The 24848-nt window shown below is 36.7% G+C and overlaps 1 protein-coding gene across 1 annotated transcript in view; it reads left to right on the top strand.

Annotated features, from left to right (window-relative positions):
- The window catches only part of RNGTT (RNA guanylyltransferase and 5'-phosphatase), a 241443-nt gene that overhangs the window by 170947 nt on the left and 45648 nt on the right, over positions 1 to 24848 (top strand). Inside the window, exon 14 of the mRNA XM_040238814.1 lies at positions 23775 to 23841. Within this exon, the coding sequence (XP_040094748.1) occupies positions 23775 to 23841 (67 nt within the window). The remainder of the gene's footprint in view (positions 1 to 23774; positions 23842 to 24848) is intronic.

A 24848-nucleotide genomic window follows, 5' to 3' on the forward strand; every position in this document is an offset into this window, starting at 1 on the left:
TCTTCCATGGTCTTCACCATCATTGTGGTTACTGGAGAATGTCTCCTTAGCCTGTGGCTGCCCAGTCAGCTTTCCCTGTCCACCTCCTATCAGAGGTTTGGGCCTCCTTTTTGTAGTCTGGTGAGGATGGACACCTAGGCTTCCTACTTGGTCTTTGCTATTAGGGTTCAGGATGGTGTGAAGTATTTTCGTTGGTGTTGCACTAGTGGTAATTATCTAAAAAGTTTCTTGCTAGGCTCCCTATTGGATGGAGAGGGGAGGGTTTTCTTGGGGCCTTTTTTTGGGGGAGGGAGTCTCTTCCCATTGGCTTGCTGGCTTCTCTCATTTCCAGTCTGAAATACATGAAGCAAAAAACAGACACATAGGGTATTCATTACCATGTAGTTCCTTGAGTCTTGAGCTCCCTACTTGGACTACCTTTTTCTCTTCATCCTTTAGTGTCTTATGTTTGTGTTATATGCAATGTCCTTGTTTTTTAATTGTACTTGGTGAGAGGAATAGGGAAAAATTTGCTTCATCTTCCTGGAAGCGGAATTCCTAGCATACAATTTAATTTATAAAGTTTAATTACTCATAATTTAAGAACAGTTGATACTATAGGTCCTCACTCGTTGAATTGGTGCATTTTTTTTTGGAAGGCTGTTTGTCTCCATCCAAGAGCTTTGTGAATTGAGAAAAGGAAGATGAAGATAAACACTCATAGCATTTCTACCAAGTTAGTTTTCAGATATGTCGATTTCTATACCTTTCATAATCATAATTTATGATTTAGATGAGGAAAGATAGAATGCATTGTATTGACAATAACTTCAGTCTTTTCCTATCACTTCCGTTGCTAACTGGTTCTGTTACACTCAATTTATCTTGGATGATCATTTATCTTTTAATTGTGCTGTGGATTGTTAAATAAGCCTGGGCTTTTATTACAGAACCAGAGATCACCTCTGGAGCTAGTGAGCTGATCAAGGTATTCATTCTAAATTATAAGCTGTCATTCATTTTGATGCTACTCCACAGCCTTTGAAAGATGAAAGTGCAGATGAGCCTGGTGATTTTCAGCAAATGCTATTATTCAGTTTAGATTGTAAAAAAATACATTTTAAGACTCTCAGATTGAATAAGGACTTAAGTTTAAATTTTAATTGGACTGAACATTTTCATTGTTTAATTTTCACAGTATTTTATCCAGAAAATTAAAGTAAATAATGTCTTTATGAGTTAGGAGAGATATCTCCATTTTACAGATGGGAAAATTGAAAAATGCCAATTTTTTATGACTTATCCAAGAGCATTCAGTGAACTGAGATTAAAACTGGAACAACAGACCAAGATTGGAATTCTCAATATTTTTTTTAACCACCATCTTGTGCTCAGTCCAATAGACCATGCCACTAACTAAATTAAATTTATATATCTTTCAAAATAAGAGCAAGGGGAGAGATGGGGTTATCCAATTAGAACTTTAGCTTCAGACATGGTCTGTAAGTGTCTAATTTTTCAGTCTGATGCATCAGGAATGTTTCATCATTATCATACCCCTTTTTCATATGCAGCATAATAAGTCCATAATACTAGGCAGTAATTTAAAAAATACGAATTTCTCCTTAACAAGAAATATGATAGTTATTTGAATTTTTTTTACAATTTAAAGGAAAACTGAAAAATGTGATATGAATAAACAAATATAGTGCACATTGTTGTTATGGTTCAGTCGCCTAGTCGTGTCTGACTCCTTGCGACCCCATGAACTGCAGCACATACTTGCCATTAAATATATTACATATCTATATTTTATATGTTGTACAAATGCATTATAAAACTTACTGAAAATTTATGGTAGGTTTGCAAGCTATCAGAGCTTATCATATTATAGACTACTAACTGTAAAGTAAGTTGGAACTTGGAAATTGGTTTATTAAAATTAAATTTCATTACATATTATTCTTCTATTAGTTTGAAATATTTATATAGAATATTTTAGAGTAGTTTGTTATAATATGTTAGGAAGAATTTATTACTAAAAATTGAGAGTCTGGGTTCTAGGTTGAGCTCTTACTCAGCTAAATATATTGATCATGGAAACATATTTGCAGGTTTGTCTTTGGAAATTAGAATCCTCATATGGCAGTTTATTATTGATAATATAGCACCGTAGAGATTTCTTTTCTGCTATTTTTTTTTTCTTTTCACCTTTTCTCTTATTCCTAAGAGTTTCCTTTTGTATTCTATTGTTAAAATTCTAATCAATGTCAGGTAAAACTGTATAACAATGTATTGCTTTCCAATTCAGTGCTTCTGTTTTTCACAATGAGTGTTTTATTTAAAATGACTCAGTTCAAGATGGTACTATGGTATGATTCTATCACTCAGTTGTGTCCAACTCTTTCTGACCCTATGGACTGTAGCAAGCCAGGTTCCTCTGACAATGGGATTTTTTCAGGCAAGAATGCTGGTGTGGGTTGCCATTTCCTCTTCAAGGGGATCTTCAAGCCCAATGATTAAACATGTGGTTTCTGCAGCTTCTGCATTACAGGCAGATTCTTTAACCACTGAGCCATCGGGGAAGCCCAAGGTGATACTAAACAAGTTAAAAAGGAATGCCTATAACAAAACTAACTTATACACTTTATTGATCACTCCAAACTAGTTCTTCTCTACCTTCGAGATCCTATAATTTTTTTGCTATTAAAGTCAGTTGTATTTTGCCTTACATTATAGTGAGCTGTTAACTTGACCCCTACAGTACCTAATAAATTGTTTTACACTACCTATTCTCAGGTACATGTTTTGAATCTAATTCAGTTCCGTGAAGACAAGATAAACTCATGACCCCATTCTGATACCTGATTTTTAATATGGATATTGATATTGTTTCTACTCATCTTATTCCTCATTTGGCTGTCAAATTAGTTTTATTGTTTAATCATAGTTTTCTTCACCTGGTTAGAATTATTAAGATTTTGTTTCCTCAGTAATCTTCTAATTGCATAATGAAAAATCAGGTGATCACTGATCAATTATTTTAAAATGTATTCCATTTTAATATATGCTGTCTAGATGATCATTCTAACCAGAACAGTGCCTCCCACATAGTAGTGCTCAAAAATGAATAAATGAGAGAACTAACACTGGTGGCTCAAATGGTAAAGAATCTGCCTGCAATGCGGGAAGACCAGGGTTTGATCCCTGGGTTGGGAAGATGCCCTGGAGGAGGGCATGGCAACCCACTCTAGTATTCTTGCTTGGAGAATCCCCATGGACAGAGGAGCCTGGCAGGCTATGGTCCATGAGGCCACAAGGAGTTGGACATGACTGAATGACTAAGCACACACACACAGCAAAAGGTTCTAATAGCCTTTCTGTTTAATAGTTTATATACTTAGATATTTATAGGTAAGATCACTATGTTCAAAGATTTGTTAAAAATCCTTAATTTTAGTTTAAAGTCTTTAGTGCTAAAACCTGCTTCTCTACATGAACATGTTACATGAAGCCTGTTAACTTTATTAAGATGTACCAAATTAATAGTTATCCAAAGTGAATTGATAGGTTAGGGCTCATTGAACAGAATCGCATAGAATTGTTTAATGAGATATAATGTGTGAAAGGAGTCTGTGGACTGGGAACTACTACCCAAAGGTTAATTTGTTTATTAGTCAAGCTTTTATTATTAAAATACAACTAATCATACATGCAAAATAATACTATTGTATTGTAAATATACTTCTCAGAATATGTGATGTATATTTGAGCGTATATACTGGATTGTACAGATTATCAAGATACGGACGAAGCTTTATCTTATTCTTGGCAAAGTGTCTTTCAGTTCAGTTCAATTCAGTCGCTCAGTCGTGTCCGTCTCTTTGTGACCCCATGAATCGCAGCACACCAGTCCTCCCTGTCCATCACCAGCTCCGGAGTTCACTCAGACTCACGTCCATTGAGTCAGTGATGCTATCCAGCCATCTCATCCTCTGTCGTCCCCTTCTTCTCCTGCCCCCAATCCCTCCCAGCATCAGAGTCTTTTCCAATGAGTCAAACTCTTCCCATCAGGTGGCCAAAGTACTGGAGTTTCAGCTTTAGCATCAGTCCTTCCAAAGAAATCCCAGGGCTGATCTCCTTCAGAATGGACTGGTTGGATCTCCTTGCAGTCCAAGGGACTCTCAAGAGTCTTCTCCAACACCACAGTTCAAAAGCATCAATTCTTCTGCGCTCAGCCTTCTTCACAGTCCAACTCTCACATCCATACATGACCACTGGAAAAACCATAGCCTTGACTAGATGGACCTTAGTCGACAAAGTAATGTCTCTGCTTTTGAATATGGTATTCCTAAATAATTAAAAAAATTCAATTATAAGAAAAATTACAAAAAACTAGTCATGTACAGAGGTGAGAACTGGATGATAAAGAAGGCAAAGACCCAAAGAATTGATGCTTTCGAACTGTGGTGCTGGAGAAGATTCTTGAGAGTCCCTTGGAAAGCAAGAACAAACCCGTCAATCTTAAAGTGAATCAATCCTGAATACTCTTTGGAAGGACTGATACTGAAGCTGAAGCTCCAATACTTGGCCACCTGATGCGAACAGCTGACTCACTGAAAAAGACCCTGATGCTGGGAGTGATTGAAGGCAGAGGATGAGATGGTTGGATGGCATCACCGATTCAATGGACATGAACTTGGGCAAATTTCATATTGGGGTATAGCCAATTTAAAATGTTGTGATATTTTCAGGTAAACATCAAAAGGACTCAGCCACACATAAACATGTATCCACTCCTCCCCAAACCCTTCTCCCATCCAGGCTGCCATATAACATTGAGCAAAGTTCCCTGTGCTATACAGTAGGTCTTTGTTGGTTATCTATTTTAAATATAGAAATGTGTGCATGTAGATAGTATATAGGCTTGATAGATAATTATTAGAAAGCAAATTTCTGTGTCAAAGCTGTAATAAAAATCTTTGTCTTTGAAGCTGTGGGAGGAATCATTTTGGAAAACCTATTGGTAGTTTGAATTTATTTGTTCAAAATACTGAAAGGCTGCGCATTGAAAGATTCAAGCTTGTCTCAAGATTGTTCAAAAACATGACTAGATTTCTGTTTATTTAAAGTTGTAAATGATGAAGGAAACAAGTAAAATGGTAGATGAAAATATATTGTGTCATTGAAAAAGATTTCCAGTTCCACCCAAGAAAAGATTTAAGCATATTAGTAATACCTGACTTTTTTACCTTAAGCCTGAAAGAATTCACTAGCATAATCTGATTTTTAAAAAATCACTGTGAAGTATGTTTCTTAGGTTATCATTTTGAACCTTTGGAAACCTGTATAACTTTTTTCTTAACTTGTGCACGAAGAGGAAGTATAACTTTTTCTATAAAAATTTCCTTTAACTCATGTTGTTTTGTTGTCTTCTTTACATTTGTGTATAATAGGATAGTACACAGTGTCTTGGACTTATTCAATGGAAGCATCCTTTCAGAGATCATTTGCTGTCTAGACCTCATTTACCAGCAGTCATGAACAGATTGTACTTTTCTATTGAGATTAATATGGTTGCAAAGCAGCATTTTACAGAAGAGTTTTAAATACAGTACTTAGAAAATATGAAGGACAGTTAAAATCTGGTGTCTAATACATAAGGTAGCCACTTTATGCAAATATAATATTTTATGTTCCATTCCTTTTATCATAATAAATCTATTGGTCATTTTTTTTAAATAGTTTAAAACTTTTATTGTGTAGCTAGGAAAATAAAGATCCATAGAAAAAGTCTTTTCTTGACACATAAAGAAATACCTTAACTTTTTTACCCCAAAGTACATTGTGCTTTTGTTCTATAATGCCCTCCTTTCAGGATTTTCTATACTGTGTTTGAATCCTAGCTCCTGTATAATTTCTGTTGGTTATTTTTTAAATTAAAAAAACCTAAAGGTCTTAACCTTTAGGCCACATATAGTTCATTTAGATACTTGAGTGTAGTAAAACCTTGTTACTTTGGATTAGACTCTTTTGGAATTCTGGGTATAGTTTCCATGCAGGTTGAGTAGAAGTTCACTTTTATTGCTTAACAAATTCATACTATAAATCCATTTTACAAAGTACATTTAATCTTACTGAGGGTGTCTTAGTTAAGGCTGCTATAACAGGTACCACAGACTGGATGACTTAAACAATACTTGTTATTGTTCAGTTACTAAGTCGCGTCTGACTCTTTACAATCCCATGGACTGCAGCATGCCAGGCTTCCCTGTCCTTCACCATCTCTCAGAGTTTGCTCAAACTCATGTCCATTGAGTCGGTGATGCCATCCAACCATCCTATCCTCTGTCGCCCCCTTCTCCTCCTGCCCTCAATCTTTTCCAGCATCAGGGTCGTTTCCAACGAATCTGCTCTTTGTATCAGGTGGCCAAAGTATTGGAGCTTCAGCTTCAGCATCAGTTCTTTCAATGAATTTTCAAGGTTGATTTCCATTAGGATTGACTGATTTGATCTCCATGCTGTTCAAGGGACTCTCTTATAAAGAACACTTATTTTATTTATTTAACTTTTTATCTTATATTGGAGTTTAACCCATTAAACAGTGTGGTGATAGTTCCAGGTGGATAGCAAAGGAACTCAGCCATACATATACATGTATCCCTTCTCCTTGAGACTCCCTTCCCATTTCTTAATAGTTCTGGAGGTTAAAAGTCTGAGATCAGGGTGCCAGCATGGTTGGGTTCTTGGTAAGGGCCCTCTTCCAGGCTGTGTGCTCACATGGCCTTCCTTGGTTTGTGCCCTGGAAAGCAGGGCTGTTTCCCTGGGGATGGTGATCAGTGAGGTAACCAGATGACTAGGATGAACTGTGCTGGCTGCAGAAACCCTCTAGGACTCAGTAATGCAGAACAGGGATTAGAAAGAAACAGCTTGTCACAGTTATGTGGGAGAGAGAGCTCTTGGAGTGTATAGTCTGAAAGACTGCCTCCTTCCCCCAGTCTTTCCTTCACTGGAATCTTCTGCCTGGTCCAGGAAAATCTTAAGCTTTAACCCGAATTACAAAATGTATAGGTATGGTATCAATTCAAATATACTATTGAAAAAAAGAAAACAACATGAGAAAGACAAGACAGGGAATTCTTAACTTGGTGGACCTCTTGAGCCTGAGTCCATTGGTCATTCTGCTGTGTATTCAACATATTACATTGAATTATGGAGCTTTTTTTTTTTATGGTGTCTTTCACTAAGAAAATAATATTCTTGAGGGTAGAATCTATTGTTCCAAGGTAAAACAGAGTACCTAGGACTTTGAAGGCCTTTTGTACTTTGGAGAGGGTATAAATGCTTTAGAAATTGCATTTGCCATGGTTTGAAAGGGTTGCCATCAAAGTCTTAAGATAAAGTGATACCAGCTAGGATTTCACCTGGTTTGTAGCTCCATATTTCAGAGAACTGCTTACCTATCTTCTGAGAAACAGTTCTTATCCATTTCCTTGTCTGAAAGAATGAAAGCCCTCAGACTTGTTCACTTGCCCTCTGCCTCACCCTTTCCACCCTCTTTTCTCTTCCCCTGAAAAGTCATAAAGATCCCACTATAATTTTCTTAATCCTTTGATGAAATCACTCTTGCTTTTGCATCTTTTATGTCCTACATGTCAGTTGTACTTCCTAAGGTTTTTCATAGTTGTGACTAACAATATTTTTGAAATATTTTTCATCAGTCATAACAGGAGCTTCCCTGGTGGCTCAGATGGTAAAGAATTTGCCTGCATTGTAGGAGACCTGGATTCAATCCCTGGGTTAGAAAGATCCCCTGGAGAAGGGAATGGCTACCCACTCCAGTATTCTTGCCTGGAGAATCCCATAGACAGAAAAGCCTGGCAGGCTATAGTCAAGAGGGAAGATAATAGACTGCCTAGCAGTATGGCTGATGTACCAGAAGCCCATGGGATCAAGAAACATATTTTACCTTAAAGATTTTTTTCTTCATAAACGTTTGTTATTCTGCATTCATAAACTGTTAGACCTAAGAGACAAAACTCCTGCCCTTAAAGACTAAACTTTTTTGCCCCCAGCACCCAGCAGCTCTCTTCCCTGCCTTAAGAGAGATGTATGAAGAATCCATAGCTTAAAGTGAACCATCCTATTTGTAGTTAGACATACACTTGATCCGTTAGAAATTTCACTTCAATCTGTATTACATGTGTCAGGTTGTTTTTATAAGTGTTTTTCATAGCCTGAAATGGTTATAATTCAAAGTATTGTGCTCATCATCATTGTAAGTAACTGTGTAGTTTGAGTTACACTTTGTCAGATTGCTTTTAAACTATGGATAAAACTTTCAATAAATGCAAATTTTGTAGGTACTTTATAAGCAACACTGGTAGGTAGTTTATAAACAATATTATATGTGCTCTATTGGCACTAGTGTTAAAGAACCCGCCTGCCAATGCAGGAGACGCAAGACGTGGAGAGGAGACAGAGGAGCCTGGCGGGTGGAGTAGCAAAAGAGTTGGACGCGGCTTAACAACTAAAAAACAACATGTGCTGTAAGAAAAAAAGAAAGCAAAGTATTCTGGATAATTTTAGTTATGGCAGTAGCACCTAAAAAGGATCGAGTTGCCATTTCTCTTCAGTGTGTCTTCACTTTAGATTGTCATACATAATCTTTTGAGTACCTCTCTAATGAATGACAAAACGTTGAAACTTAACCTGTTAGTAAGTACTTGTGAAACAGTTAATCTCCTGCAGTAACTGTGCACCTTTAGATTTTACTTTTATTTGTGTCATGCACATATACGGAGTTGTTTCGCTTTATTTTAAGCTACCTTGATATTACCTTACTAAATTTATTTTACCTTATGAAATAGTTGAAATGTGCTTGCTCTTGTCAGGTATTGTAGTAGAATTCTATTTTAAAACAGTTCTAGTTGAAAGCTTTTTGAGTTTTCAGTTTGCTGCTTGTAAACATTTAAATTACAGAATCATATTAATAGGCCCTTCTTACCTGCCATCTGGCAGGAAATCTTATCAGTGCTATTGTTCATATATAGTAATAAATATTGGCAATTAGTATAATAGCCATATTCTATGCAGCAATTTCTAGATACCTTATATATAATAGATATATTCACAGTGTCTTTTCCTTCTCATTAGCTCTGTGTTTTTTCTGATGGTAGAGATTGTTATTCTTATAAGCACTGTACCTTGTAATATAAAATGTAAAGACAACTTCACTTTCTTGTAAAATTAATCTGATTTCAGGGAGGCAACCCATTGCTTTACCTCGTTGAATCACCCAAAAGATACTTACTGTTCCTCTCCCTCCCTATTAAAAGGGCATCTCACTGCATTTATGACATACTCGATGTTCATATCAATTCTAAGACTTGCCTCATGCTACTTGCCTGCCACCGCCGCCTTGTTCTTTTTAATTAAGGAAAAAAGTCACGAGAACAACTTTTATGCTTTTGGAGACAAGGAACATTAGCGGATTAAATCTCTCTTGGCCATTTAACTGCAGTCCTCTGTTGCTGGTATCTCTTATGTTGTTCTCCTGACTCCTCCTTCCTCCTCTGCTCTCCCATTTTCCCCATTCTTATCCCAGTAATTCAGTATCAAATCACCCTCCTGATGCAGAAATTCTAGTCTCAGAAAGAGGCTATTTTAAAATTAAAATTGTTAGGAGTAACACTTGATGGAAAGTGAAAAGGAGGCTGAACTTGTGAGTTCTATAATATTAATATAACAGAACTTCAGGAAATAAAGTGAAATATTTGTTTGAGCTCAGAAATAAATTACCTAGGGCCCTACTACTCATAATCAGAGCATTTATAAGACAGTGTTTGTTGACAGTTATGCCACAGGTGCTTTCAGATGGTTTAGGTTCTAGTAAGAATGTAATACAGCAACATTTTAGAATTTTGCATAAATATCTCAGGTTTATTTTTTTAAAACTAGACTGAAGAAGAATTTTCAGAACCTGTTAAGCTCCTTCCTTATTTCTGTTATGCCTCATCTGTCATCTCATTTGTGGAAATCCTATTCTAAATTCCCCCAAACCATGTAATCTTATCTTATTTAGATCATACTAGAACTTCAGCTGTCAGTTTTGGTTGAGCATATCAAAATATTTTATGGCAAAGTCATCTACATATAAATTTGCTTCATATTCATTTATTTAAAAATCTGCATTATATTTCTCAGTATTTTTTTTTTAAGTAACTTAATTTCAGTGGTTAGTTCTTCCCTAAGGACATATGGGTTGTTCTTTGTTTGCTTTGTTTTTTTTCTTCTGTTTAATTTTTTTTTTTCCACTTACCAAGCAACCATTGATCATGCACCTTGTGTCAGGGTACTGTACTGGTGGTCTGGGATTATAATATAAAATGTTATATGATGACACTTCATGGCATTTGATAAGAGTCTTAAAATATGAAAACTCTTACCAGTGGTTGCAGTCTTACATTGGGTTTTACATTGAGGGCATGCACCTAAAGGAAGCCCCTGAAAACCAGTGTGTGAGTTTACACTTTATCTGCAACCCTCTGCTTTCAGTCAGAATATTACTGCACTGTGTAGTTTCCATGGGACTGTTAGAGAATTTGCCAGTTTATCTCATTTTATTATAGTTCGAATATTTCAAACCTTCTGCCTCTTTTGAAGAGTGAGAGTTCCCAAGGCAGGGATCATCTTTATGTCTCTGATACCTGGCCTAGAGTTGGAAATATACCATAAGTAAATGATACATAATAAACGGTTCAACTTCATAAAGAGAAGGAAGATGGGGAAGAGCCAAGATTGAATAGAGGATTGACCTGATTTTCCTCCCTTGTTGACTTTTCTTTTTTACCCTTTGTTTCTCCTCTTAAAGAAGTAAAGCTCATTGACTGAGGAGGAGGTACTCCACACATCTGAAGAGGTTGGCTAGCGCTTTGCAAACCCCAAACTGATTTTATCCCTCATCATTGATTGTGTTGTGGGGAATTAATTATCCTTAACCAAACTTCTTAATTATTAAAGAACAGTGCCTGTACAGTGTGAGAATTAAGAACAAAGAGCCAGCGGAAAAGCAGTTTGATTCCCAGCTTGACCTCTTAACAAGTTGTGTGCTCTTAGGCAAATTAGTAATTTCTGTTAGCTTTTGCATCTATTAAATGGGGGTAATAATGGTACCTAACTCATGGGATTCATTGACAAGATTAAATGACAAATCTAAATTCCTAACACTAAAGAGTATTCAAATTGAAATTCATACCAGAGAGAAGACCATGTAATGTAAAATTAAGCTTAGCAAAGGGCCTTGTACAATGAGGTTCTCAGTAAGTAACAACTATAATTATTATAGTTTTTGTGACTTTGTAACTATCAGTACTAATTTATAGTAATACACTTGACCCTTGAACAAGACAGGTTTCAACTGCTCAGATCCACTTATATGTGTTTTTCTTTTTTTAAGAGAAAATACTACAGTCCAACAGGATCCATGATGGTTTGAGTCTGTAGATGAGGAACTCTGTGTAGGTAGGGTAGACTGTGAGTTACATTCAGCTTTTTTACTTTGCTGATGGTCGGTGCCCCTACTGTGTGTTGTTCAAGGGTCAACTGTATATCATTACATGTAGATGTGTATGTACACACATGCAGTATAAATACATATACATACATGTGTGTGTGCTCAGTTGTGTCTGATTCTTTGTGACCCCATGGATTGTAGCCCACCAGGATCCTCTGTCCATGGGATTCTCCAGGCAGGAATACTGGAGTGGGTTGCCATTTCCTCCTCCAGCGGATCTTCCGAACCCAAAGATCGAACCCATTTCTCCAGAATTGCAGGCAGATTCTTTACCACTGAGCCACCGAGGAGGCCCATATACATTCATACTGAGGTATCTGTCTACAGCATCATTTCTAACTACTCAGATACTTAGTCAGTCCTCAGAAGAGATTCTTTTGTGACTGTGTGATCAAAGAAAGAGAGTTAGGTAATCTTGAAGGATATTGCATCCAGAGCTTAGAAAATCAGGTTGCTTCCCCATTAGGAAATGCATTTCTAGCATCCAGATAGTTCATCTCTGCTGTCACCTCCTTTCTGACTACCTGCCTCTTTTCTCACATGTAGACATGAGTGCATCATACACATTCTGACAGACTATTTCATCCAAGTCAGTTCATTTTTTCTTCTTGTTAAAACATCCTGTATTTTGAAAATGTACTTTGGGTCATTTAATGTATTCCACTGATTTAGGTTAGAGCGTATGAATATTAAATACATACATTATTTCAATTAACCCTCAAAACATTTCTGTGAAGTTAAGTCATAACCATTTGCCCAACAAAATACTGAGCCTACAAAGGAGCTAATTGAGTTGCCTGAAGTTGTGTGGGTAATAAGCACCAAAGTTGGGAATCAGACATACAGTGTAATTTTTCAGCCACCCTTTCCACAGCATTATAACACTCTGAGCAAAAAGGACCTAGAAATCTTCATCTATGAGTCATTTGTCTCAGGATAGATTACTTCCACAAATGTTATCCATTATGTAGTGATTTTTAGTTGACTCAACTTCAGAATGGCCATTCCTGCCCTGGTAACCCTCCTTGTTAATTGGCAGAGTAGGAGAAAATAGAAGATTACAGACCTTTTAGGAGAAAATAATAACTATTCAAGTTGGGAAGGTATTAAGTCAATGGAGGGCTGGACAGCTTAATCAAGGGCATGAAAAGGAAGGCTAAGAATGTTTGTATAGAAATACAGATGAATTTGTAGACCACTAGACCATTCAGGTATGATCTAAATCAAATCCCTTATGATTATACAGTGGAAGTGAGAAATAGATCTGATAGATAGAGTACCTGATGAACTATGGATGGAGGTTCGTGACATTGTACAGGAGACAGGGATCAAGATCATCCCCATGGAAAAGAAATGCAAACAAGCAAAATGGCTGTCTGGGGAGGCCTTACAAATAGCTGTGAAAAGAAGAGAAGCGAAAAGCAAAGGAGAAAAGGAAAGATATAAGCATCTGAATGCAGAGTTCCAAAGAATAGCAAGGAGAGAGAAGAAAGCCTTCCTCAGCGATCAGTGCAGAGAAATAGAGGAAAACATCAGAATGGGAAAGACTAGAGATCTCTTCAAGAAAATTAAAGATACCAAGGGAACATTTCATGCAAAGATTGGCTCAATAAAGAACAGAAATGGTATGGACCTAACAAGCAGAAGATATTAAGAAGAGGTGGCAAGAACACACAGAAGAACTATACAAAAAAGATCTTCACGACCAAGATAATCACGATGGTGTGATCACTTACCTAGAGCCAGACATCCTGGAATGTGAAGTCAAGTGGGCTTTAGAAAGCATCACTATGAACAAAGCTAGTGGAAGTGATGGCATTCCAGTTGAGCTATTTCAAATCCTGAAAGCTGATGCTGTGAAAGTGCTGCACTCAATATGCCAGCAAATTTGGAAAACTCAGCAGTGGCCACAGGACTGGAAAAGGTCAGTTTTCATTCCCATCCCAAAGAAAGACAATGCCAAAGAATGCTTAAACTACCACACAATTGCACTCATCTCACACACTAGTAAAGGAATCCTCAGAATTCTCCAAGCCAGGCTTCAGCAATACGTGAACCGTGAAATTCCAGATGTTCAAGCTGATTTTAGAAAAGGCAGAGGAAGCACAGATCAAATTGCCAGCATCCGCTGGATCATGGAAAAAGCAAGAGAGTTCCAGAAAAACATCTATTTCTGCTTTATTGACTATGCCAAAGCCTTTGACTGTGTGGATCACAATAAACTGTGGACAATTCTGAAAGAGATGGGAATACCAGACCACCTGACTTGCCTCTTGAGAAACCTATGTGCAGGTCAGGAAGCAACAGTTAGAACTGGACATGGAACAACAGACTGGTTCCAAATAGGAAAAGGAGTGTGTCAAGGCTGTATATTGTCACCCTGCTTATTTAACTTCTATGCAGAGTACATCATGAGAAACGCTGTGCTGGTAGAAGCACAAGCGGGAATCAAGATTGCCGGGAGAAATATCAATAACCTCAGATATGCAGATGACACCACCCTTATGGCAGAAAGTGAAGAGGAACTAAAAAGCCTCTTGATGAAAGTGAAAGAGGAGAGTGAAAAAGTTGGCTTAAAGCTCAACATTCAGAAAACGAAGATCATGGCATCTGGTCCCATTACTTCATGGCAGATAGGTGGGGAAATAGTGTCAGACTTTATTTTTGGGGGCTCCAAAATCACTGTAGATGGTGATTGCAGCCATGAAATTAAAAGATGCTTACTCCTTGGAAGAAAAGTTATGACCAACCTAGATAGCATATTCAAAAGCAGAGACATTACTTTGCCAACAAAGGTCCATCTAGTCAAGGCTATGGTTTTTCCAGTGGTCATGTATGGATGTGAGAGTTGAACTAGGAAGAAAGCTAAGTGCCAAAGAATTTATGGTTTTGAACTGTGGTGTTGGAGAAGACTCTTGAGGGTCCCTTGGACTGCAAGGAGATCCAACCAGTCCATCCTAAAGGAGATCAGTCCTGGGTGTTCTTTGGAAGGACTGATGCTAAAGCTGAAACTCCAATACTTTGGCCACCTCATGCGAAGAGTTGACTCATTGGAAAAGACTGATGCTGGGAGGGATTGGGGGCAGGAGGAGAAGGGGACGAAGAGGATGAGATGGCTGGATGGCATCACTGACTCGATGGACATGAGTTTGAGTGAACTCCAAGAGATGGTGATGGACAGGGAGGCCTGGCGTGCTGTGATTCATGGGGTCACAAAGAGTCAGACACAACTGAGCAACTGAACTGAACTGAACTGATAGTATTCTGGTCACTTTTAAATTTGAAGTAATTAAAAATAGTTCATTAATTATCAATGTGTTTTGAACAGATATCAAAATAAAGGTTAAAGTGAATTGTTATAGTTTAAATTCTTTTACATGAGCTATTCAACTCGGTAAAAAGTTCCTTCAAGGACTTTACAAACTAAGCCAGTCAGAAGTTACTCTGAACAAAAGAATACACTGAATTAAGGCAGGAACTGTCTGTTAACTCAAAATAGGCACTTTCGTAAGTGGAGTCTTGAAAATGATAAAGATTTAATTACTTAATAAAGATAGCTAATACATGCCTTAACAATGAAAATATACTAATTCAATATCTACCATAATTTATATTTTAAGAAAAGGGATGCATATGTAATATTTAGAAGAGTATTCAAATTAAAATTAATAGTAAAGAGAAAATCAATATAATGTATATTTTATCAATGGAGACATATAGGCAGTTTGTGGTAGTTTTTACAGTTCATGTGTCAGCATTTTGTGGAGAGTTCTATGAAGCTGAAATTCAGATTTGCAGTAATTCTTTTCAATGTAGAATATAACAGTCTCAGTCATTCTGGAGTCTGTGATTTTAAAAAATGACATTTCTCTCTTTGATTGATCATAGCTATTATTGAAATAGCTGGTAATATGTGATATGGTGCTATAATTTAGACAGAAAAAAAATGGATTGTGAATTATATCCACTCAGCTTAAATCTCTCTGTTTCTTGTCTCCATGGCATCTTTTATACTTTTCTGCAGAAAAGGCCCCTTAGCATAATGTTCCTACTTTTTCCCAGGGAAAAAGGAAGGCTGACGATCAAAGTCTTATGCAGAGTATTCAAGGGAAACTTGTAGAACAAAATTAGAGGGAGAAAATAAAATAAGATTCAGAATTTCCCAGTACAGGAAATGAAAGTTTTAGTCACTTATTTTTTTAACAAATGTGCTTTACATATACATCTTGGAGTCAGTTTTCAAAAAGGTGAAAATTTGTGGATATGATGAAGTTCACAAAAATTCAGATGTTTATATTCGAGGCTAATCCCTATATAAGTCACTCTTCTCTCTCTTCTCTTGTAGGTAAACTATAGCATAATTCTTATGATCAGTAGATAATAAAGCATGTGGGGAACTACATGTGTTAAATGATTTCTCTGTTAAAATCCACTTTTCAGACTCTTCTGCTTCCTGTTTGCACAGGCAGTTCTTCAAAAAAACCATTAGAATGCCATTGCCATTTAGAATGATCAGGGTGGATTGATTAAGAATTATTCGTAGACTCAGTTTGCTATGTGGCCTGTGAACATTTATAGAGTTTCTTTTAAAAACATATTTAGTAAAATTTGGAAGGTGAAGTTTGTACATTACTTTTTACAGCTTTATTGAGGAGTAATTGATATACGATAAACTGTACATAGTTTAAGTGTGCAGTTAGATTTTTGAGTGTGAAATGACCACTCCTGGAATAAGATAATGGTCATATCCTTCACCCTGCAGAGTTGCCTCCTGCCCTCTCCCTCTCTCCTGCAACACCCTTCATGCTCTTTTCTGGCAACCATGCTGTTGGTATTCATTTTCTAGAATCTTAAATAAATGGAAACACACAGTAGGTGTGTCCCTTCTCCCCCTGCTTCTTTTAACATTAGATTCATCCATATTGTTACATGTATCAATAGTCAATTTCTTTTTATTGCTGAGTAGCCTGTTGTTGTATAGCTATGTCACAGTTTACTTATCTCTTCACCTGTGTGTGATGGACATTTGAGATATTTTCAGTCTTCCTGTTACAAATAAAGCTGCTCTGAGACTTGGGTACAAGTCTTCTCATAGATGTGTGCTTTCATTTGTCTTGAAATGGGGTTGGCAATTTTTTTCTTTGGAGACTCAGATAGTAAGTGTGTTAGGCTTTATGGACACTGTGATCTGAAAGCTCCAGGTGGTAAGCTGGGGTAGTGGTAGGACTCACTTATTTGTTTCCCTTCTGTGGGAACCACTGACCTGTGCTACCTTTTGACCAATTTCTGAAAACCATTGTACCACATTGTGTTTTTAGTTGGTTAGAGGGAGTAGGACCTAATTCAGTTCTTATTACCCTTATCCTTGGCTGGAAGTGGACATTTTATCTATACATTTTTAATGCACTTGTGTTTCTTTTTAAAAAAATCTTAATGTCGTTCCATTTAAAACCATTGTACCATCATGCCCAGATATGTGAGTTCTCTGTTTTCATATATTATATTTATTCCGTAGAATTTGTAGCTCCAGTACTAAGGCGGGGTCGGGAAGATCCCCTGGAAGAGGGCATGGCAACCCACTTCAGTATTCTTGCCTGGAGAATTCCATGGACAGAGGAGCCTCGCGGGCTACAGTGCATGTGGTCGCGAAGAGCTGGACACGACTGAAGCAACTTAGCACGAATGCATGCACTAAGAAGTAGATAGAGTGACTTGTGGATTTCCCAGAAGTTCATCTCTTAGAACACTCGTCTATTTATACAAGAATATTAAAATATGTTGATATACCAGTTAGTACTGTACCCCTCATATAAGAGTCAGGATTATTCTCTTACTGATTGCTTGTGTTTTTTTTTTTCCTTTGTGCTTTTTATATAAAGGCCTTTTATAGTATTATAGTATACATTTAATACTATATGTGTATATATATATATGTAATAGATATATATACAAAAAAGTACATAAATCATAAATGTACAGCGTAATGAAATTTCATGTAACCAGCACACATTTAACCATTACTCAGAACAAGAAGGAGAATGTTGCTAGCACCCTAGATGCCTCCAGTATGCTATTTCTCATTCACAAGCTCCTCTCTCCCACCAAAGATGACCATTGTTTGTACATCTGTGCTTTCTTGCTCTTTTTTATACTTTTATTACTTAGGTATCCAACTCCAAACACTGGGGTTTGGGTTTGCCTGATTTTGAAACTTACATAAATACAACCCTATATTTTTTTATGTTTGGCTTCATGTCTCTTTAATATAATCTTATTATAATCTGTGACAGTACCTCACTTGTGCTTTTCATGCTCTTGACACTTTTTCAAGAATATTAGTCAGTTTTTACATAGAATGCCCCTTAGGCTGATCTTTTTAGGGGGATACTTTTAGGGAAGAACACCATGGAAGTGATAGAGTGCCCTTCTAGGTGCATTGTGTTGTGGGGGGCCGGGGGGAAGGCAGGTAAGGCGGTCGTGTTGGTAATTTTGATTATTTGGTTAGTTTTCTGAATTTCTGTACCCTGAAGTTACTCTGTGTGTGTGTGTGTGTGTGTGTGTGTGTGTGTGTGTGTGTATTGTAACTAATAAGTGTTTTCTGGGGAAGAACTTTGAGACTAGGCAAGTGTCATGTTTCTCATCCTACCTTCATCTTCTAGTTTTAGTATCTTTCAGTGGTTTTTGCCTGCAGCAATAGTTAGCATAACGTTTCTTCAATTTCATTTTGGCAAATATTTCAAATATGGTGAATTTCAGTTTCCTTCATTCTTTCTCAGTGCATTAATAGGGATTGAAATGTAAAGAACCACTGTCCCTTCTTCCTGATATACTTATTCATATTACTTAAGACTTAGGAGTAATTCACTCCACAGGTTGTAAGCCAGCACTCTGCCTGGATTTTGCTGTTTTGGCTTTGGCCATTGGAACACCTTCAGTTCGGCTTCTGTGAGTTTTTGATGCACTGTCATCACTTTTCCATACCTCCTGACTTCCCAGTACCACAAGATGTTCTAGGCTCTTATAATTTTCCTTCCTCGGTCCAGAAATCAACCTTTTCTCTAAAGAGCCAGATGTTTTTGTTTTAGTTGGTGAAGATTGATGGTTGGAAACACAGATCGAAGTCCTCAGCAGGGTCGTTGCTGCTGGGTGTCATTATAGACCCTGTCAGTTGTCAGAGTTAGGAATGTATTGTATACTGACATGCACCTACACACACACTTTTATATCTTTATCTATCTGTGAATTTATTAAAAGCCAAGAGTTCCAGTTGATACCTCTTGATTCTAATCCAATATTGTTTATTATGTTCACTCTAGCCTCTCCCCTTTTCTTATTTATAACTTTGCACAATGAGCAATCTATATCTCCTTATCCATGGAATATTTGTTTTTTAAATTCTTATATACATATATGTATTTTCATAATTACTAACCCATACCCCTGTGCGAAACAAGTTTATGAACTCAAGGACTTATATGTATATACAGTTCTTTTTATTTGTAGACTTACAGAATATGCCAGAATTCTCTTTTCTGAAGTTGCTCCCTTAATGTGGTATATTATTCATCTGTATATGCTTACACATTATGTTAGTATTTACTTTCTGAATATCAGTGGCTCAACAGCATTTCTTCATATATACCTTTGCAAAATGATTCCGCTTTCTTTTGTTTACTTCAGCATCTTATTTATCCTTTCCCCATCTTATTTATTATTTCTGTTATTTGTGTCAGTGTATATTTCACAGAGATCATGTTCAGGTAATTTATTTCTAACAACACACAGATTCTTTATTTAAACATGGTGGTGGTGGATTTTGTTTTTTCATGAAGCACTAGAGCCTTTTGTTACTCTTATACAAGTATGTAGAAAGCAAACCAGAAGAGAAAAGTGTAGGCTACAGAAAAGTCTGTAAGGATAATAATGAACTCATTCATTTGCTCATTCATGTTTTATCTGTGCCTAATGGCATATGCTGCTTTTACATTATATTACAAGTCTCAAAGAATAATGTAGGCCTTCTCAATAATGTACATTTTCTCAAACTCAGAAGGGCCCTATTGATCCTATTCTAAGTGCCTTGACTTTCTCTTTTTCCCTAGTACTAAATGTATTGGATATAGTCTGCTCTTTGGGGAACTTGCTCTTTGGCTTAGAAGTGGGAGTTTATTTGTCAGTCAGTATTCAAGGTACTGTAAGTTTTTTTAAAGAATTTTATTGCAGCTGAAAAGTGTTATCAGTTAGTGGGTAATGTAATTAGGGCTTGTAGACAGAACAGTTAATTTTGAGTTATTTAGCTTATTTTTAGAAAGATCCCCTTTGCCTTTTTTTAAACTTTTAATTTGAAATAATTATAGACTCAATTTCCTTTCAAAGCAGTTTTTTCTAAGCCTGATATATCATCACTGAATGATGATGAATGAGGTTCTTTTAAATGATGTTCTTTCTATTACCTGCCAAGTTTTATTTTTCCTTTATGTGAGAAAATTTTCTGGAAATAATTTTGCAGCTTTCTTTCCAGAATAGATATTTGTTAATATTTGTATTTGGGAAATTGAAGCAAAATGAACATCAGTCTTGCCTATCTTTACTTTTTTCAAAAGCGCTAATAGATTTTCTTTCTTTTTCCCAATAGTGCCTTCTTATTCCAAAAATTTCTTTGGTAGCCACGTTGTAGAAGCATTTGGTTATAAGCAAATATTTTGGGAGTTATTAGCATTTGTATAAAAATTATGTTAATATTCACCTAACAGAAGTTGCAAAACAATTACCTGGTACTAAATGAGTCAGGGTTTTTACTTTAACACATACTTTTTAACGTATACATTTAAGTGCATCTATCAATGGTGAATTAATGCCTTTACTCTGGGATTTAAAATGTGATTGCTATATAACATATGAGTACCCTGTCATAATGAAATGGTGCCTATTATTTGACAATAATTATGCATACAATCTGGCAAAATAATTTTTTGAAAGGTAAAAGCATTTTAAGAAATGTTCCATAAGTTGGAATTTTTGTTCTCAGAGTATTAATTATTTTACACATAGCAAACCTTTAAATTATGGTACATATTAAAACCCACTCAAACGAAGGTGGTAGTATAATTTATGGTAAGAAATAATATGTACATGGATGAGAAAGAATAAGATTTAAAAAGCAAAATATATATATGCTGTGTAACTAACATATTTAAGATATTTCTTGTTTAGAAGGTAGTTATTAGATAGGCAAGTTGGAGGAAGAGGGGGCCACTAAATTATATATTGGCATACTTCCTGAAATGCATATGCATAGTAATTAGAGACATTGATTTTTAAATGTCAGCCAGCTTTTATTCTCTTCCTTTTCTAGCATCTATTTGTATGAAGTGACTATTCTTACTTCTAAAAGGAGTTTATCAAGCTTTTTGTGAACATTTGTTATATAGGAAATAAAGTACCACAAAATTAATTTTGTGATACTAGCAATTTGTGAGTGATTTAAAGTTTTATTGATTTGATTAATTTCGTATTTGTCAAATGATGGTGAAGAAATTCTCCATTTCCCAGTTGAGACATTTGGGGACATTTCTCATGCTTTCTACTTGTATCCAGTAAAGAAATAATGCCTTTAGTCGTTTATAACCTTCAACAACATGTTAAAATGTGTTACTTTAAGATTCACATTCCAAACTTAAGTAGCTTTTTGCTAAACTGGTTTAATTTATTATTGTGTTTATTTGCTCTCAGCACTCTTAAAATGGCAGCCCACTCCAATATTCTTGCCTGGAGAATCCCATGGACAGAAGAGCCTGGCGAGCTCTAGTCCATGGGGTCGCAAAAAGTTGGACACAACTAGTCGCTAACATTTAGTGGCCTTTAATACTTTATAGGCTTTTAAAGAATGTAGGGAACAGAGGATATTCCTGAGAGATGGAATCTGTTTACCTAATTCATAAAATCGAAGATGCTTTAAAAGTGTGCTCTGTTAGTCTTACCAAGTCAATGGAAAGTTAATGTAGGCGTGGAAAAATTTTCCCTTTTCTTCTAGGTTATTTGAACCTAGATCCTGGGTTGGCAAGATCCCCTGGAGGAGGGCATGGCAACCCACTCCAGTATTCTTGCCTGGAGAATCCCCATGGACAGAGGAGCCTGACAGGCTACAGTCCATGGGGTCGCAAAGAGTTGGACACAACTGAGTGACTCAGCACAGCACTAGGTTCTTTGGTCTAATAATTAAATTGACATAAGACAAGTTAGCAGGAGAAAACATATTTAAGTTGGTACGTACAGGATCCCCTGTGATAAGAGACTCAAGAGCAAGTTGGACAGTTGAGGCTTATGTGCCATCCTATGCTAAGGAGTGGGAGTAGGGCCTGGGTCTTCAAAGGGGAAGAGAGTGACGCATAGGATAATAAGACCTAATGTGTAGTATTTAGAAGTTTGCCCTGCCATGCAGGTAAGACTTGCAGATAACATTATGGTAATAGCTGTTTTTCTGGGCCAGGCCCCCTATCTAAATTCTTATAGGTAGTTAAGGGAGAGGTATAAGTTTTTCCTGAGTCTTCTGGATCTTGATTGCCGTCAGCTGGAAATAATCCACATATCAAGTGGCATAATTTAGGCTGGCACGTTCTCCCCTTCAGTAATAACACAACTGCTCACACTGTCACCTGGTGACAATGATTATAAGACACCATAGAGTAGTTACTTTAATTATGTGCTTCTCATACCCTGCCTGACTACATGCTCCACAAATACAGTTCTTTTTTTTTTAATGCTTATTTATTTTTTTATATTTTTGGCTCTTCTGGTTCTTCATTGCTGCACAGGGTTTTTTCCTCTAGTTGCAGTGAGCAGGGGCTACTCTCTAGTTGCAGTGCATGGCCTTCTCATTGCGGTGGCTTCTCTTGTCCAGAACACAGGCTCTAGGGCACGTGGGTTTCTGCAGTTGCAGCTCGCAGGCTCTAGAGCATAGGCTCAATAGTTGTGCTACACAGGCTTAGTTGCTTTACAGCATGTGTGATCTTCCTGGATCAGGGTTCAAACTTACGTGTCCTTCATTGACAGGTGGATTCTTGACCACCGAGCCACTAGGGAAGCCCTGATACAGCATGGTTCTAATGATGGTATCTCCTTATTCATAGTGTTTCATGTAGTCAAGAATGATGTGTGCGTGCACAGCTGCTACAGTCATGTCTGACTCTTTGCGACCCCAGGGACTGTAGCCTGCCAGTCCTCTGTCCATGGGAATCTCCAGGCAAGAATACTGAAATGGGTTGCCATGCCTGCTTCAGGGGATCTTCCCCACTCAGGGATTGAACCCACATCTCCTACAGTGCAGGCAGATTCTTTTCTGCTGAGCCACCAGGGAAGCCCCTAGAAGTCAAGAATGGTAGACCTCTTGAAATAGGAAGGAAGGATGCAGGAAAGGTAGCCAGTTTATCCCCACTCTCTAGATGGTTTTTCACTTTTATGTGCACTTATTGTTTGTATAAAAAAATAAATATTGCTTATGAAATAAAGATATGAAGTCTGACATTATTCATGGCCCATTTTAAGCTTTCTTTGGGTTTTCATCTCCAGCTAACTTATCCCTTTCTTGAGCCATACTTGTTTCCTTTTTATCTCAAATCTTCTGCATTCTCAGAATTTAGTTTATAAAATTTTCCCTTTGCTTTACCCACTCATCAGAGTTAAGTCTTAATTCCACCTATTCAGGCTTCTCCAGCTCCCTCCATCGCAAGTACCTCTCACTCCACTACTTTGCAATGATAAATACCTCTGCAATAGCATTTATCAGAGACTACTTTCTGTTGTAGTTGTTTGTGTGTCTGCTTTTCCTGTTAGATTTTGGGAGTGAACTATTTAGGTTTGTATTAATATTATCTCCATAGTGAATGGTATAGAAAGACAAAGAGTGTTTTTTGAATTGAACTCATAGATTTTTAAAATCTATGCATTGCTTAATTCTCTTCTATGGAGTGATTTTGCTGGAATTACTATTTTGTTGGATTGTTTTAAATTTAAATTGCGATTTTCAATGTTTACCCACCATTTTCTGAAGTATAAGAATTATTCCTTTGCTGGATACTGTTCCATCATGCAAAAGATAAGAATAGTTGCATAGATATTAATTTTTTCATATTAAGTAACTATTATGCAAATTTTGATAATTATACAACCTTATATTTAAGGAAGGATATTTTATAAATGGTGTTTTTCTTTTCATTTGTAGGTTGCTTCCTCAGAACATTGGCCTTCTTTATGTTGGAGGTTATGAAAGACCCTTTGCACAAATCAAGGTATGATTTTTCACTTTCTAACATTTTTTCCTAGGTACAGTTCGTTCATCCAGAACTCACTAAAATCCTTCAAGTAACTCACAAAAATTGGGGAATGTGAATTATTAATTTTGTTTACTTTTACATATCTCTGCTGAAATAGTACTTCAGCTTTTCAGTAAATCAGTTAGTTTAATAATCTTGCCCATAATAAATTTGACCAGTACAATTTGGTGATTAGTTAAGAAGAATACAATTTAGAGCTTCATTACCCTATTTCCCAGTAGAATTTTTTTTGACAGCTTTATTGGAATATAATAGACCTGTAAGAAAATATACATATTTAAACTATACAGTTTGACATCCAGTTATACTTACCCTTGTGAAACCATCACCACAATCAAGACAAATAACATATCCATCAACCCTAAAAGTATCTTTGTGCCCTATTGAATTCCCCCACCTCTTCCCCTTCCTTTTTCTCCTCCAGTTCCCAGGTGACCACTGATCTAATCACTATGGATTAATTTGCACTTGCCAGAATTTTATCTAAATGGAATCATACTGTATTTCTTTTTTTGGCTTCTTTGATTCAGTTATTATTTTGAGATTTACCCATGTTGTTACACTTCAGTAGTTCATTCCTTTTGATTGCTGAGTAATATTTCATTATATGGTTTTAGCACAGTTTCTCTATCCTTTTACATATTGAGGGACATTGGGGTTGTTTCTATTTTTTGGCTGCTATAAATAAAGCTGCTGTGAACATTTGTATACAAGTCTCTGTATGGACATATATTTTCATTTCTCTTGGGTAAATACCTAACACCAAAATGATTGAGTTAAATGGTGAAAGTGGTTCAGTCGTGTCTGACTCTTTGCGAGCCCTATACAGTCCGTGGAATTCTCTAGGCCAGAATACTGGAGTGGGTAGCCTTTCCCTTCTCCAGGAGATCTTCCTAACCCAGGGATGGAACCCAGGTCTACCTGCAAATTCTTTACCAGCTGAGCCATAAGGGAACCCCAAG

This window comes from Oryx dammah, unplaced genomic scaffold (assembly GCF_014754425.2).
Source record: "Oryx dammah isolate SB20612 unplaced genomic scaffold, SCBI_Odam_1.1 HiC_scaffold_4, whole genome shotgun sequence".
Lineage (NCBI taxonomy): Eukaryota > Metazoa > Chordata > Mammalia > Artiodactyla > Bovidae > Oryx > Oryx dammah.